Source organism: Frankliniella occidentalis, unplaced genomic scaffold, assembly GCF_000697945.3.
Source record: "Frankliniella occidentalis isolate FOCC.00 unplaced genomic scaffold, Focc_3.1 Scaffold475, whole genome shotgun sequence".
Taxonomy (NCBI): Eukaryota; Metazoa; Arthropoda; class Insecta; order Thysanoptera; family Thripidae; genus Frankliniella; species Frankliniella occidentalis.
Window position 1 is genome coordinate 26,145 of NW_026267593.1, and position 16,890 is coordinate 43,034.

Here is a 16,890-nt window from a genome sequence, read left to right on the forward strand (position 1 = left end):
GGGGGGGGGGTTAAACTCGAAGAAACAATACACCGGCCGGCCCGAGAACACGCCACTTTACTGCGGCCGGGTTAGCCAGTTAAAAACCCTTCCGCAAACAGAGAGGGCTGCAATAAGAGCACGACGCCAGCGACACTGTCGGCGCGGCGCCGGGGGGAGGACCATCACGACCACACAGCAGCGCAGTCCTCCTCCTCCTCGTCGTCACCGCGTCGGACCGACCTGTCCAGTCCGGCCGGAATCGAAATGTGTCTCTCCGCAACAGACGGAGCCGGCCGCCGCCGCCGCCCGGACCTTGGCCGCCAGCGTCACACAAGTTCAAGATCCCGAGCGAAGGAGGGGGGAGAGGGGCGCGCCGCCGGACACATACTCTCACACGGGCGCACGGGCGGCGGGCGGGGCTCCCGGACAACGCCGCGGTACGCACGGGCGGGGCGGGCGGGGCGGGCGGGGCGTGGCAAGGACACTTACACCTGGCGGGGCGGTCGCCGCTGCTGCGCGGGGGCCGTTGCGTCAGCGCGGACGCTCCGGGCGCCCAACTAGAGCACTTGCACCCGAGTGGAGTGTTCGGGGGTAATTAGAGCCACTAATGTGAGCCCCTCTCTCACCTCCGCGATCTCAACGGCTCACTCCTCGCCTCCTATCGGCCGTCGCGCCAGCCGGCCGGAGCACACGGCAGCACGGCGACCACCTATACAAAGTCCGCGCGCCGACTTATCCCCCCATCGCCGTGATTCACTCCTCATAATCCCGCGGACACCACGCCGCCCGCCTCGCGCCTCGGCTGCGGAGCGCGCGGACAGGGTGGGACCTTTTGAATGTGTCCAAACAACACCGCCTCCACGCCCACACCACGCGCGCGCGCGCGCCCTGCCGCGCCACGTCTTTTTGCACTTCTTTACACCGGACCGCGCCAAACGAGAGCGCGCGACCCCCTCCCCCCCCCTTCCGGCCCCCTGTCAACGCCATGGCAGCTGCGCCAGGCCTCGCCAGGAGGACCACCCGAGTGCATCAGACGGGCGAGGCGATACAAAAATCGAGCAACGCGATCGCTCTCGATCCGCGCGGCGAATCAGCCGAGAATATAAAACGGTCTACAACAGCGTGAAAATCGTTTCATTTCCACGGGCATCCACACACACGCAAACGCGCGCCCGGTATGCTACACGGAGCCATGTCGCGCATAAATTTGGAAGGCGCCGCGATAACACCGAGCAGGAGACACAAAGAGGACAAGAAAGCCTCGTTATACATATTTGGATCTGGATCACCGCGTCATCATCCCCCTCCCCTCCCCCATCCTTCTTTGACGCGGCCCGCAGGTCACCGTCGTCGGGAATGTGCGAGGACGTTTGGGACCTCCTCACCCTTTATTGCCCAGCCCGGCTCATGAGGAGGATGCCCATAAGGCCCGGCTGCCCTCGGCTCGTCCTGCCCAGCCAAATGACCCTCTTTACAGTCGCTGCCCCCGGGCGGGGCCTCGCCGGGCAGGCCGTAACTCCCCGGGACCGTCCCGCTCGCCTCCGGCACCGAGCACCGGCAGCCTGGTCCTCCTGATCCGCATACATTTGCAATGGGCCGTGCGAGTCCTGGAGCGGAGTCCGCGCGCCGCCTAGGGCCTAGAGGCCCCGGATGGGCGCGGGTCGGTTGGGTCACCGCTTAGGGGCCATTCACAAATGACGTCACTCTGTTTTTGCCAAATTTTGACCCCCCTCCCCCCTTATTGTCACATTTCGTCACGGTTTAGCCGACCTCCCCACCCTGGCGTGACGTCACAAATAGGCATATTTACCGAAAACTTGAGATTTCTTTTGAGTTATGTTTTTCTCCCTTGCTCTGAAGGTAAATCAGAAGGCTCAAATCGCTACATTTTACTGTTAAAAATCTTCTTAAATGACCGCGGTCGACCGGTCTGTGCTACTATTTTCGGTTAATAATACCTATGACAGGGTAGAATTAGCGTATTTTTAACAAACAATGCAAAGTAGTGAAAGGCGTGACGTCACAAGCCTTTACCCCCCTCCCCCCTATGGTCACATTTGGTCACGCTAGCACCAACCCCCTCCCCCCCCCCCTAAGGGTGCGTGACGTCATTTGTGAACGGCCCCTTACCTCTTCCAGAAATTTGCGTATTATGGTGGATCTGGTAGACCCAACCGATACATGCGTAAGGGCCGCATTAGTATAGACTGGGCTGGGATGGGCATGGGCGGGCCAAGTAATTGAAATGGCCTGGGTCTGAATTTTACTCCGTGACCTGGGGGCACCTCAACTCCCTTGTAGAGTGTATGCCAAGATTGCCAGATTGCTAGACGAATATTTTGCTGTAGAGGCATATATAAAACGGTAGCTTGGCAAAACGCACAACTTGCGCCCTGAATGTAGGCAAATGCATGACTTAAGGGTACGGTTGCCAAGAGATTGCTAAAGATTATCGGAGATTGAGTGTACACAAGATTGCCGGAGTTGTGGCCTCTATAGCCGAGACCATTCTATCCGGGGCCTCGGAATGGGCCGGGCGCCTGCGGGGTAGGCAGGCCTGTCGAGCAGGAACGCCGTGCGGTGTGGCCTATCGCGCGCCCGCAGGCGGCGTCCGCGACCGCCCCGCCCGTCCCATCTTTGAACTTGAACTTGAACTAGAACGGCCTGGTCAGAGGTGCAACACGTCGCGCAACATCCACGCTCCGCCACCCGACCCGCACGCATCAGAAAAGGATAACGCCCCCATTCGAAAACTTGCATAAACCTCGGATGCGAGCTTTCTACGATGATCTTCTTTCCTATGGGATTTTACGGGAGAGAATGCGAGAGAATGTAACAAAAAATTAGGTCTGGCAGACGCCCAAAACCCTACGGTCGTGAAAGAGACCACGTCGCCGAAACATCTTTCTCCGCTACGTTTCCCTTCAAAAAAGAACACACTCAAAAGGAAAAAGATCGCCGTACAGCTTTTTGCACACTCGGCATAGATACCAAATTTAACGGCGAGGGGGAACAAGAAATTTCGAAGGGTAGTGGCCACTAGCAGCGAAGCGGGAGGACTGTATCACAACGGTATCGCTTCCGATTTATGAGCGCAGGTCAGCGGACGTTTCTAGCTTGCTTTTAACGGCTTGTTTAACGCCCTCGCGAGTTATTTGGCACAACGCGGCTCCGGAGCGAACGGCAGCGGCCGCTCAACATCGGCATCATTTAGGGAAACGGTCAAATAAATCGTTGGACGGGACCGTGAATGTCAGCCAGTCGGTGGGATTGCCTAGTAGGCAGGGCTGGCAAAATAAATTACATTCAATTATATTCCCTCGATAATTTTGTCCTTTATGAGGGCAAAATCTAAATGGGCAGAATTAAAATGAGGACTTTATTAAATCCTTGGGGCAAAATCTGGGCACTTTTAAGGGCTAAATCAAAATAATTTTGCCCTTGGGTCAAAAAAATTAAAGTTTAATTCGGGGGTAAAACACTAAATTAAATTAAATTTTGAGGCTTTAACATCCCGGAGTTGTGTTTGAAATTTTCAGATAATTTACTCCTCGACCACGAAAATCCTCGCAATAAACCCATCCTGGGCCTTGTCTCCTGCCCAAAGTCTGAGTTCTGGAACTCGAGCGAGCAACCCTGGACGCAACTTGACTTGACTTGACTAACCGTGAGGCCACCAACTTGGGTAGTCTCTATAGTCTCGGGCTCGTGGGGCCTTATTTGTTTTGGGGTTCAATTGAGACCAATCATCAAATTCTGCCCTCGGAGATAAAAAAGGATTTTTGCCAGAGATATTTGCCCTGGGTAAAATTATTATTATAAGGTTTTGCCCTTTGAGGACCAATTTCGAAATGGCATTATGATTTTACTCTAGGGCAAAATATTTTGTCCAGGCGAAATATTTGGCTCTCCCAAGGGCTAATTTGCCAGCTCTGCTAGTAGGCATGGGCTAGATGCTGCCGCAGCCTACTAAATATCTGTGTATTCCTGGGAAATTTGGCTTTCCTCATCTTATGAAATTAGAACTTTGGGTTCTAATATCATGTTCGTCTGGCAAAGAATGTGGGCCATTCAGTTGAACAGGACATCGTGGTAACCCTCTTTGGACTAGAACATATATTTGGAATGACGGGAGAGCTACACATCAGCCAACCTCCATGCGGCCGAGGGCCGAGGGGCCTCTCGCGAAGGGCAGAGCTCACCTGCCATGCGGAGAGGTGCCCACCGAGCCCAAGTCCCTAGCCCAGCAGGCCCCGCCATGTCCGGGTCGTCGTCCCCCGCCAGGCCCTTGCTGGAGCACACGGCGCGGGGCGTGGCGGGGTGAGGCCGGGTCTTGCAGACTTTGCGCGGCGGTGGCGCGCGGACACAGAGGCGTAGACGCTCAGAATGAAGGAAGTGCGTCCTGATCGGGTTTAGGGCCGCATGGGGGGGGGGAGGGGGCAGGGGGGGGGGGGGGGGCGGCTCCTGCCTATCCCAACACGGTAGACGGCGGCCTTCGCCTTGCACGGGTCCGAGCGGGGCCCGGGGCCGGGTGGGCCGCGGTGCGGTGGGCCACGCGATGCTTGCCCCGCCCCAGGTCCTCCCCCTCCCTCCCTGAGTCCCTCTCCCGCGCGGCTCCCGGAGCAGAGACGCGCCTCTCCCCGGAGACCACGGCGGAGCCAGCGCCGGTATAAAACGCAGGGGTTCCTCCCAGACCGGCACCATTCGCTTGAGTCCTAGCACAGAGACAACAAGACTTTCCAACCCTCAACATGAAGTTCTTGGTGAGTCTTGGAGTGAGCAGTGCAGTGACTGTGACTCCTTCCCTCCGGCTCGATCCGGTCCATCGTCGGTGACAAAGTAACATAAGTGATCTCGGTTTGCAGATTGTGCTGTGCGCCGCCCTGGCCTGCGCTGCTGCCAAGCCCCAGGTGCTGGCTCCCTGGGCCATCCCTAACGGCTACGCCTACTCGGCGGCCGCTCCCTGGGCCTCCCCTCTGGGCCACCCCATCGCCCAGCCCCTGGCGTACTCCGCCTGGCCCGCGGCCAACCTGGCTTACTCTGGCGCTCCTCTGGCGTACTCCGCCCCCGCCTACTCTGCCGCCCCCCTGGCGTACTCTGCCCACGCCGTGGCCGCCCCCGTGGCCGTGGCCGCCGCCCCCCTCGCCCACAAGAGCCAGTACCACGCCCAGGATGAGCTCGGCCAGGCCAGCTATGGACACTCCGAACCGTCGCAGACCCACAACGCTGTCCAGGTGAGGAGTGCAGCTTGAGGACACCGTATGATGGCGTAGCAAGACATGGTCCTCAACAACCATAATCTCTGTTCCAGGACGCCTTCGGCAACAAGGTCGGCTCCTTCAGCTACACCGCCCCTGACGGTCGCATCCTGAGGACCGACTACGTCGCCGACGCTCTGGGTTACCGCGTCTCCTCCAACGCCCTGCCCGTGGCCGCCGCCGGTCTGCCTCTCCCCGTCCAGGACACCCCTGAGGTCGCCATCGCCAAGGCTCAGCACCTTGCCGCCCACGGTGTGCACCGCATCGCCAAGCGTTCCATCGCTCTGCTCCAGACCCCAGCCTCCACCGCCCCTCTGGCTTACGCTGCCGCCCCCGCCATCGCCCACACCTACGCCGCCCCCGCCATCGCCCACACCTACGCCGCCGCCCCCGTGGCCTACTCCGCTGCCCACACCACCATCGCCCACAGCTACGCCGCCCCCATCGCCCACGCCTACGCCGCCCCCGCCATCGCCGCTCCCCTGGCATACTCGGCCGCCCCCGCTGTCACCGCTGTGCACGCTGGCCCCGTCCTCCGTGACGCCATCCAGACCACCGTCGTGAACACCCCCGGCCACGCCGTCTCCTACCGCGTGGACTAGGCTTCTCATCGAACATGTCTCACCGCTCCAGTTTGACGCCAAGACGACCTAGGCCCTTTCCTACTGGCAACTAGTCTTTTGTTTTGGTGCCAAACGCAAGCGGCGCGACGACCTGATGACGGGGCGGTGCGCGCCTCGAGCCCGCTCGGCCCTCTCTTATATCTTGTCAATTCTGTCCGATCTGTTCCTCTCGAAAATAAACTAAGTCTGCTAAAAACTTATTTATCACAATTTTAAAAAAGACGTCTTGGTGTCATTTTCCAACCTTGCACCCAATAAGGTTACTGTTACTCACTCGACTTGTCAGATGCTCGGAGGCCAACACTCTCAGCTTTGGCCTGAATTTTAGTTTGCATTGTCTCAGCGCCTTCCTTCATCTTAGCGAGGATCCCTGAGAAACGGAAAACAAAATTCATTACCCACTAAATTGAGATAAAAAATTGAATGTGTTGGGGTATTTTCTAAAAGAAAAAAAAATACATGAACTGAAACAGAAAAACAATGATTAGAAGCGTTGCACAGGCATTATCAGGTTCTAAAGTTTAATACGTGCAAAATAACATACCAATTTTAAAGCAATTCATGCACAAACACACACCAAAAACACAAGAAACAAAAAAAAAAAAAAAACAAAAAAAAAACACATGCAACAACAACAAAAACAAATTTTAACTAGTATGTAGAAAACTTTATTACATTCTTCTAGAAACTCTTGTCTAAAATAAGCAACTAGTCTTGAGTTCTACTAATTAGTTGATTAAGATAAGTTGGCTTATCTACGACCATTCCTGATGACAAGCTACTTTGAGAGTGCTACTATTTTATTAAAACTGTGAATGTGTGTAAGCTTCTCATCAGCATGTTGTTGGCCATGACATTGTCTGTGCTCAAAAATACTTGCTTTTTACACTAATCTGTAAGTAGTTTTTTAATATCTAAAAAATTACTTCCTGCACAAGTAGCCTCCTGCTACTCCCTGTTAAAGGAAGACTTTTGCATTTTCGACAGTCATGCCACAGTCAACAGTCAAATCAAAGTCACAATTTACTTAGTGGTTTGGTGATTATTTATCAATCTAGGAACAAATTTAAAACTCAAACATATAAGACCAGAAAGTGTTGTGTGACTGGCAGAAGACCATATCATGCTAGCAGAAGTGAATTGGGCTTGTGAACTAGATCTATTATATATTTCTCAGTGGTTGGCAAATGTAAATTATGACAGTGCATTTGCACTAGAGATAATATGTACACTCTGTCAAATAATACATAATTTTACCATGTCGATCCTTCTCCTTGATAGATCGTTCGAAGGTACCCGCTTTATCCTTAACACGGCCCAAGAGGTCTAGTTAGTGTGAAAAGAGAAAGGAAGAACACACATTCGGAAATGAGCAAAAGTTCACACCAAAATTACATACAACATACTCAAAGAGGATGGGACACTTATAGCAGCACATAAGCAATTATACAGAAGGACGAATTTTATAAGAATAGTTTAGGAATGTGGGTTTTAAGTACAGAAAAATCAAATGTAAATCTCAAATGAATAAATAATATTGTGATGTATAGTGTTAAAGGGGATAGAAACAATGTGTAGTTTTGGGCTAAATTATGCTTGTGAGATAAAAATAACAAGCTGATATCATAATAACAATAACGTATAAATTCAGAGGGGTACAGCAAATTTTAAAATCAACAACTGACTGGATAGAAAGTTTGGAAAAGAATAAATTTAATGCAAGCATTAAACTTAAAAATATACTGGCTCCAAAGTTTAGAATTCAAACCTGAATTAGAGATAAATTGTATCTACAATGTTGTGTTACTTTTGAAAAAAACTTCAAACCATGCCTACTGAGAAAAATGGATGGATCAAATTGTCTATGCAAGAATCTATGCTGTTTTAAATTTTACCATGACGGTCCTTCTCCTTCAAAGAACGTTCCAGGTCGCCTGCTTTGTCCTTTACACGACCAAAGAAGTCTGAGATGTTTGCAAGCATATAAAGAGAGATGGTGTTAGAAGACAGAGATGCAGGCAGCAGAGAGCAACTCAAATGAATAAGATCAGTACACATAAACTTTCTAATGGTGCACGTGGTAGAGGTTGTTCCTAGTTTCCCTCAGTCATATTTCAAACCATTAGACAAGTTTCTGAGCACATTGCTTAAAAATTTTCTCACCCGCTATCTTCTTGCCCGCATCAGGGGAAGCAGATTGAGTAAGTGCAAACACCTTCTCATATTCTGACTGGTTGATGAGTCCTTGTGCCTCAAGACTCCCAGGTGACATGGCGCCATATTCTTCCGTTAGGAGCTCCACTGTACATTATAGTGACATACCATCTTAATTATCAGATTCATAATCCTAACTTACACTTCAGACCCAAGCCAAGCATTCCTCCAAAACACTTAGGTACATCCCATATTAAATTGTGTAAGACATATAAGAAAGAAGTATACTCAAAAGGCAGACAGTTATGATGAAACTACCAGTGAACACTTTGTACATATCTTCACCATTTTGGAATAGACAATCACATTGTACATACTGACACATAGTGCTATGACTGCACAACCCCTCATGCAAAACATCCCAAGAAGAGGCACATAAATATCTTATCATCCCAAAAGTACTTGCAACAGGATCATATTGGTATTCATAAATGACAGTCAGAAAACATAATGCTCACACATATGCCCACACATTTACATTCATAGACAAATAATGACCACAAGACAAAACATATAATCAAATAAATGTAAAGATCATACGTACCTATCAGAGCTTCAATGTCAAAACACAGAATATGACTCTCAGGATCTTTTGGGTTGGTCCTCAGACCTTGAATCATAAGAGGCATAGCTCGACCTTTTTGCTGGAGGGACCCATCTTGTTGATTGTGGTGAGAGAGCTGCTGCAGTTGATGAATTCCTCTCTGAAACACAGTTGAAATACAAATGGTATTGGAGTAATTTAATGTATTGGACCAAAAATATTAAGTTTTGCACAGGGAAACTTAACCAGGGTCAGTACCTGGGTAGCATGTCGAATAGCAGACAGATTTCTATGACGTAGACCACGGAAAAAGTGAACAGCTGGATTAGCCAGGCCACTGTCTCCTGCTGTTGCCGTAGATGTATTCTCATCGCAGGCATAAAGGACTTCTTCAGCACTTATACCATGAAGAACTCGGTCTAAGTGGCCTGTACAGACAAGTGCATACCATTACATGATATAGTTTTACTTCTACGTCGAGCATCAAGTTCAAAATCCGCAACACTTACCTGTTTCCATTTGCCACACATAAACTGAGCCATCAGAGCATCCAACAATCATAAAATCATCCAGAGGTCTCCACTTGATAGTTACAACAGGGAAAAGATGACGGGATGCTAATACAACACACTTGCGTTCCGTTAGGCCCAGTAGTGTTACTGAATGGTCACTTGCCACAGAACAAATGCATTTTTGAACTCTAGTCTAAAATGGTTAAAGAGAATTTTTAGAATTGATCTCCATATAGCAAAGTACAGATGTATGGTAAAATAAACCTGCAACAAACATTACTGTACTCACACTACAATTATTAGGAGGAACTAGAAGTTGAGTTATTTCTCCAGCATGAACACAAAAACGATGAAGCAAGGTACCACTGTAGAGATCCCACAGACAAACCGCAAAATCAACACCTCCAGACACTAGATGAGCACGCTCATATCGGGGATGTACAAGATGAGGATACAACAAACAATTCACTCTCCCAACATGTCCAATTAATCTTTGGTGTGGGGGCCAATCTAGAATGAAAATAACAAGTCATTAAGTAAGAGAAACAGGTGGAATTAGAGTGAACTTTAAAAACACAGTACTCGTACCATCATATTGCTGATGGTTTCCGTGCAGTAGATGCAACATCACAGTCTGTGTTGCTGGCACAATGATAATGGAGCCATCTTCCCTTCCAACAACAAGACGGCTTTGCTGTGGTAGGTACATGCTTGCAGTCAATGGTACCCTTGGTGTTCCTCCCCGCTCCTATTAACATCAAACAGAAAACATGAATGGTGGATTTGAATTTTCCTATATGATTTTAAGACAAGAGATGTGTTACCAGCTGATCAAGTATCCCAACAGGGGAAGGTTGCATTGCTGCCCAGGCTTTCGTTAAACTTGTAGACATTGTTGGAGGCATACCTATAATAGAAAACAAAATTGACAGCATATTGCCAAGAAATTATTAGCAAAAATTACATTACAGCAAGAGATTGGAGGGCAGACAGATAGCCCTAGAAGACACAGATGATACACACCTGGTGGCTTATCAAATTCTTCTTGTTTGATTTGAGCAAGCTGGCTGTTAGTGACTTCTGGAATATTCCACACTACCACAGCACCATCAGAATCACCTCTTAAAAGATATTTCTGAACTTTCCCGCTTCGGGAAACTTCATGGTAACGCATTGCAGGGGGACAAGACATTGGCTGCAATCAATTGGTAGGCATTAATAAATGATTAAAGTTTTATGAAAATAATTAATGTTTGGTATTGCTACTCACTCTATCATTTGGAACCGCCAAAACACAATATAGGAAAGGTGTATCACTCTCTGTGGCTGCAGAGTGAAATTCTTTGTTGTCAGCAACAGAGCTGTAAGACATTGAAAGGAATTAAAATTGGGAGATTATTTTATTTTTAATTTGTTTTTGTTGATTAAAACAGGAAGCCAAGTAAAAATTTTGTGATCTTATCCACACACAAAATCAGATTCAAACACAAAGAGCACTCAACACTACAGCCTACCCTTAAAGATGAGCTTTGACTTGACTTTTCGCCATCCTTTACTTTTATCAATAAATCAAATCATGAATCTTTCTAAAGAAAGCAGGGGTACAGTCGCGGCACAGTACTCTGAGTGCAAACAGCATGCAAAATCTTAGAACTAACTAGTGTGACAGTAAAATGTACAATGAAGAAAATATTTTGCATTGGAGTTACAGTAACAGAATGAGCAAGCAGTCTACAAAATATGTTCTTTCTTTTGATGATAATACACTTATGAAAGCTAAGTTCTGCAAAACAAAAGTAAAGCTAATAGAATAAATAAGGTTACAGAAATTGAAAGCATACAAATGACCTATTTCCCCCTAATAAAGGTTATATAATGGTAGAGACTGTACGGTACAGGAGACATACGGTAGGTATTTTTAAAACAAGTGAAAACAAGTAATAAAAATTGGTCTTTGGTGCTGTTTCAAGACTTCATTCTAATCATTAATTAATTACACTCCTAAATGAGTCTGTAACCTTTACACATGATGGTTAAGAGGAAAAAGAGACTGTTACCATTAGTACACCAAAGTGTTCTACTTGATAGGAGTAGTGCAAAATTTTCTTTTGAAAGTTCTTACTATAATGAAAACAACAGAATATTTAAAAATTGATATGTAGTGAGATGTGAAATGTGAGATGAGTTAAGCAATCAACTAGAAAAAATGGGAAAGACTTCTTGAATCCCAGATCAAATTATTACTCTTAGATTCCTTCACTTCATTCAACGTTTTTTAAATCAAGATATTAAGATTTTTGAATAGATATCTGTTTTGTTCAAAGCTATAAAGAACTACAGAGGGTATAACAGACATGCAAAGATCAGTTAGAATGATAGCACACAGACTGAGGTCAAAGTGATAAAAAACAAATGGGTAGGGGTTTTGGAAATGTTCAATTTAACCAATAGCTACCAACCTAAACACAAGTCCTTTCAGCTTCCTACAGTACCAAGAACCATGAGTAGGATCCACAATTCCGAGTAAGGTTGGTGGTGAAACAGTTGAGAGTGAGTGGGAAATTGAAACATGATGACACACCCAAATTGATAAATAACAAAAAAAAAGAACATGAAAAAATGTCAGAAATGGAAAAACACAATTGCTATACACCATTAAGATTAAACTGTGATTGACATGAACATCTTCAGGAATCAGGAACAATGAGAAATTGTGATTTCTGTACAAGCAGAATTAAAAGTGCTATAGGCTGTATGTCTTTCATTAAGCTAAACTTCCACCATCCCCAACTTTAAATTTTTCTTCTCCTAATAACTGATCAAATGAAGACACGTGGAAAAGACATGCAATTAAAGCTTTTACAAATACAAAAATACTATAATGTGGGAGCACAATGCCATAGTGGGGTTGGAACCAATATATAGATGGATAGATCAAAGCCTTTGGTAACCATATGACTTCAAACATTCCTGTTAAACTAGATTGAAAAAAAAAAGTGTAAGATAAAGCGTAATTGTGATCTGGTATGAGGTAACCCTTTCACAGAACCAACCACAATGGCAGAGGTCTAATCACAATCATAAAGTATTGGTTTAATCTCTAGGTGCACACTATAAAGCTTCATGTGCCTCTAAAAAACATTCATTTTACTTTCACAATACACATAAGAAATAAAATGAATAATTCTGACGCAAAAAGAGGAGCTGGACTGGACATAAAGTGTTTAATTTAGACCAAGAAATTGAAAATTTGCAATTAGAAATGCATTGAATTATCACTAATGTCTCTCCACTTTCCCCATTGTATCTCATACTGCTTAAATTTGTTCCATCACATGACAACAAAATGTATACTGTACTTTCTCATAAAAAATGTACTACATATGTTTTGAAGGCTAGCATAAGCTTTATCAAATGTATACCATACTTACTTTGCGGGAAGTTTGTACATGTATCCTTTGCCTTCATCACTCCAGGCAATAACACGATCGGTCGAAAGGAAATCTGCACTAATCCAACGTTCAGATCTTGGGGCCTGAACACTACATAGAATAGAGAAGTCTCCAGCATCATATATCTGCCAAACAAAAAAATAATTTTTTAAACAAACAAACAAAGCAAGAAAAGATAAAAACTCTTAAGCAACACTGACCTGCCAATATTTAGCACAAACAATAACAACAGTTCTTTGGTTTCCTCCACAGCAGCTCATAGAAAGAGCATTCAAACACCGTATCTGTTTGCTTTCATGTTCATAATGTGGTTCAGTTGCTTTGGATTCATTGCCTTGAAGGGTCCACACTTTAACCATGCCAGTAGTTGTAAGGCCCAGAATGACATCATCTAGAAAACAATAACCGGCAGTTCCATATGAAAATGTACACAAAAACTGAAAAGTAGGAAAGTAACAAGAATAGAAGACAAGAAAAGAAACAAGCTACATTTTTTTACCTTTCCTCTTGGCTGGGCGGAGTACATGTAGAGCACAAATCCAATCAGGTGACATCCGACTTGATAACGTAAACAATACTTCAAGGCTAAATGGATCCATAATTAAAACTTCAGCATAGTAACCATTACAAAATAGTCTGATGTCGTCACTTCCACACATGTGATATGCCTAGAAATAGTTTAAACAATTGTGGTTCAAAAATGTAGTTGATTAGACAATTTAGCTAAAACGCATGCATATAGCATTCACTTCTGTTGATACTGACCTGCATATTTGTGTGGACATATGGCAATTTCACAACTTCTCTACATTTTCCATCAACAAGATCCCAAGTGCACATCTCTCTGTAAAAACACATGAATTTCATAATTATAACTTACTTTTTGTGAAGTTGGCTGAAATTAGAAAAATCTAATGGGTATCTTACCCACTCTCTGAGGAGCTGACAATGTAGTTATTGTCAGATACGACTGATACACGGGCCAAACAAAGAATTGGTGCTGTGTGCCCAACAAGTAAACATCTTGGAATCATCTGAAACAACAGAAAACTTATAGAGTAATTACATTTAAATTTAAAAAAAAGTAAAACTAAAATGCATTACTATGATATTACCTGTAGTGTGTCCGGATCGACTTGCCACAAACATATTTGCCCATCATGACAGCCCGTAACTAGAGTGCGCTGATCTCGTGACAAGAATATGCATGATATACAATGAGTTGGGGCCGACTTCCCCCACAAAACAACAGGCACTACCAAATTTGTTCCAGCTGACATTTTGAAATTTTTGAGTACCTGGTAGAAGGCAAAGAACGGTAGAAGTATAAATTAAATGTAAATTTTTGACATAAAAATGGGGTTATGTAGAGCAAACGTCGTCTGCTATTGCATTCAAAGGACAGACACAGATCATGTATCAAATAAATGAATGAGATCTAGAGTTTACAGAGAAAACACTCTGTAAAATTAGAGCTATATTCAATGGTAATTTCACATCTACATCAAAAACTGAATTTGCGCAGCATGAAAAATAAAGTGAGGTTCTGAGAGCAGAATTGATTCACAACAAAACGAATATAATATAAACCTAAACCAAATGGTTATTGGATAATCGAACGGACAAAATTTGGAAACATATTCACATGGTCTGTTCCATGGTATAGAACTTAACCGGTAGACACTTCAGAGAGAAATGTGTTGAAGTACATTTTTTCTCTGAAAATATTTCAGCTTACCTCTCAAGGAGCCTCAACTTAGCCAAATATGAATAATTGCGATTAGAATTGAATCTAAAATTCGCTACAGAAGATCGGACATACTAGAAGTTGTTGAGTAAAGATAAATACACAATATTTTGAAAATCATCGCTTAAACGACAAGAAAATTACGAACACATCACACGATCAGCTGTATCTCCACCTCCCCTCCCTCTTTTTCAATGATCCTTATTCGCAGTCTAGCTCCGTGACTATTGGAAGGTATGAAGTTGACGATTATTTGCAGGTTGCGCGCCGAAATAATCCTGCGAACGGAGAAGGATCCGGACGCGGAGCGAACGCGGAGAGCAGCGGAGAGTCGCATGGGCTCTTATGGCTCTTCGCACCTTCTGTTCGTTTCGCTCCGCGTCCGCATTCGTCTCCGCTTCCCAAATTGTTTCAGAGCACCCCTCCTGGAGGTTCGGTCGCGGCGGCCGTGCTGTGCGGTTGTCCGTGGATCGCGCGGGAAATTTGAACCGTCCCTAACCTTCCCTTGCACCTCCGGTCGGCGATCAAAGGGGGGGGGGGGGGCAGCACCGAAGAACAAGAAAGACAAAATTAACAAGCCTTAGACCAAAAAGTCTGCGTCCGACGAGGGAGTTTCTAAGAAGAGACCGATCACCCCGGACTCAGGATGACCCTCTTACAAAAACCTAGAGGATGTGTAAATAGGGACTCCGAGCAAGTCGGAGTCCGACGGGGTGCGAGTCCGACCGAGTCGGTCTCTGGGAGGCGGTGCGCGAGTGAGGTTGGTTGTGCGTATTGAAATTCACATTCGCGTTTCGATCAACAAAAGAAGAACGTGACTGTTGATATTGCCTTGCCGGTGTGAAAAGAGCGGGAAGGTGTTATGGAGGAAAATACAAAGTTCATCGTCCCTCCATCTTTATTGTTGAACAGTCCACAACATTGGAATTGAATTTAGTTGTTGTTGTTACTCTGTTCAATTTATCTGGTGTAAGCGATGGCTGAGAGACGAGATCGTCATGGTATGGAATGGAGCATGTATCTTTTGTGCATATGTGTATCTTAACAGGATATATATTGATACCTTCCTTTCTAATTATATGCAGAGACTCGAGCATCTATGATCAGGAATTTGCCAGACCCTGAGTTTAAAGAGCATTTTAGAATGGACAGAGCTACATTTGAGGTAATGTTGCGTGTCTTTTGCTGAAATGATTCCTACATTTGCCAATTTTTTTTTCACGGAGTGACCTGACATATTTGAATGTTTTTTTTTGTCTTAGATTTTAGTGCATGCAGTTGCTCATGAAAGGTTGCGAACTGGAAAGCTGCAAAGGAACCGGACTGATGTTGGTGAATCAACAGCCATGGGTCTATGGGTGCTCTTCAATAAAGATACCTTCCGCAGTATTGGCCTCAACTATGAAAATGACAGGAAACACATTCACAACCAGTACACGATTCTTCTCAATGCATTATGTGGCATTGGCCACAAATATATCAAGTGGCCCAATATTAGGCAAAGGCAGCAGACAGAGTTATTCTACCGTCGCAACTTTGGGTTCCCTGGTGTGGCTGGTGTAATTGATGGGACCCTTATTCGGATTACAGCTCCCTCAGAACAGAAACAGAGATACGTTGATAAAAACCATGATTATTCCATCAATGTAATGATAGTGTGCAACCATAAACGGGTGATCAATGATATTTTCATTGGACAGCCAGGCTCTGTTCATGACTCTAGAGTTTTCCGGAGGAGTCCCCTAGCACATGCCCTCTACAGCAGAAATGATTTGTTGGGACCAAATCAGCACCTGATTGGGGATGGTGGTTACATGTGCACTGAAAAGGTAAAATTTATCTTTTGGCTGTAATACACATTTATAAATTAGTGTATTAATTCAAGCTCTTGTGTATCATCCAGATGCTGGTCCCATACAGAAATGATGGCAACGTCGATCAAAGCCACAGAACCTACAATTTCAAACTTTCTCAGTGTCGAGCTACTATTGAAAGGACAAATTCTCTATTTAAGAGCAGGATGGCTCGAACAGAGAAATTGTTTTGTAAAAATATTGTTAGGACCAACAAGCACATTGCAGCCTCCGCAGTTCTCCATAACTTCATTTTACTCCGGGGAGAAGAGCAAGTAAGGCCAGAGTCTATCTCTGTATTTCATTTTGCATACTAATTGATTTAATTGGACCGTACATATTTTCAGGATGGCATTGTTCTGGAAGGAGAATTGCCAGAAATTAATGTACACGATGCCATAGTAGCTGGCCAAGAAGAGGGGTATAGAAGACGCCAACAAATAAGACTCCAGCTTGCAGAAGAATACGAGTAATGCAATTCAAAAATTATTATTCTACGATATATGTAGCATACAAATTTAAGTCAGGATATCAAACTTGTAACAAGTTCAAAAATAAAACCTGAAATGTAAAAAATGTAACTTACATAAGTTGACAATCAAGTTTACTTCAGGTGAAGTAGTAATGATTATAAAAAAATATAATTCTAAATAAAATTATGTAAATGTTCAATTAAAACAAATTTTTGGTCAATAATCTTCATCA

The 16,890-nt window shown here is 45.2% G+C and overlaps 4 protein-coding genes across 8 annotated transcripts in view; 2 read left to right on the plus strand and 2 right to left on the minus strand.

Annotated features, from left to right (window-relative positions):
- The window catches only part of LOC127748729 (WD repeat-containing protein 7-like), an 8,473-nt gene extending 6,137 nt beyond the window's left edge, over positions 1–2,336 (minus strand). Inside the window, exon 1 of the mRNA XM_052274956.1 lies at positions 2,158–2,336. Within this exon, the coding sequence (XP_052130916.1) occupies positions 2,158–2,336 (179 nt within the window). The remainder of the gene's footprint in view (positions 1–2,157) is intronic.
- Positions 2,337–4,612: 2,276 nt separating this feature from the next.
- On the plus strand, positions 4,613–6,063 carry LOC113204882 (cuticle protein 19.8-like). Its single transcript, XM_026420253.2, has 3 exons — positions 4,613–4,745; positions 4,848–5,216; positions 5,294–6,063. The coding sequence occupies exons 1-3, from the start codon at positions 4,734–4,736 to the stop codon at positions 5,840–5,842; spliced, it is 930 nt and encodes a 309-aa protein (XP_026276038.1). The 5' UTR covers positions 4,613–4,733; the 3' UTR covers positions 5,843–6,063.
- Positions 6,064–6,091: 28 nt separating this feature from the next.
- On the minus strand, positions 6,092–14,532 carry LOC113204890 (WD repeat-containing protein 7). 5 transcript variants are annotated; one of them, XM_052274957.1, is made up of 20 exons: positions 14,324–14,532; positions 13,701–13,883; positions 13,513–13,619; positions 13,351–13,429; positions 13,085–13,253; positions 12,786–12,976; positions 12,565–12,710; positions 11,593–11,616; positions 10,404–10,494; positions 10,157–10,328; positions 9,958–10,040; positions 9,722–9,881; positions 9,423–9,643; positions 9,131–9,326; positions 8,880–9,049; positions 8,622–8,781; positions 8,027–8,164; positions 7,759–7,827; positions 7,121–7,189; positions 6,092–6,233 (listed from the first exon to the last, which is right to left on the minus strand). In XM_052274957.1, exons 2-20 carry the CDS (start codon positions 13,863–13,865, stop codon positions 6,130–6,132), a joined length of 2,514 nt encoding a protein of 837 aa, XP_052130917.1. In that variant the 5' UTR covers positions 13,866–13,883; positions 14,324–14,532; the 3' UTR covers positions 6,092–6,129. The 5 variants fall into 5 exon arrangements, with proteins under 5 accessions (XP_052130917.1, XP_052130918.1, XP_052130919.1 ...); XM_052274958.1 differs by lacking the exon at positions 11,593–11,616; XM_052274959.1 differs by lacking the exon at positions 7,121–7,189.
- Positions 14,533–15,011: 479 nt separating this feature from the next.
- Positions 15,012–16,658, plus strand: LOC113204874 (putative nuclease HARBI1). The gene is made up of 4 exons (XM_052274954.1): positions 15,012–15,497; positions 15,595–16,161; positions 16,236–16,460; positions 16,533–16,658. The coding sequence occupies exons 1-4, from the start codon at positions 15,432–15,434 to the stop codon at positions 16,656–16,658; spliced, it is 984 nt and encodes a 327-aa protein (XP_052130914.1). The 5' UTR covers positions 15,012–15,431.
- The last annotated feature ends 232 nt before the right edge of the window (positions 16,659–16,890 follow it).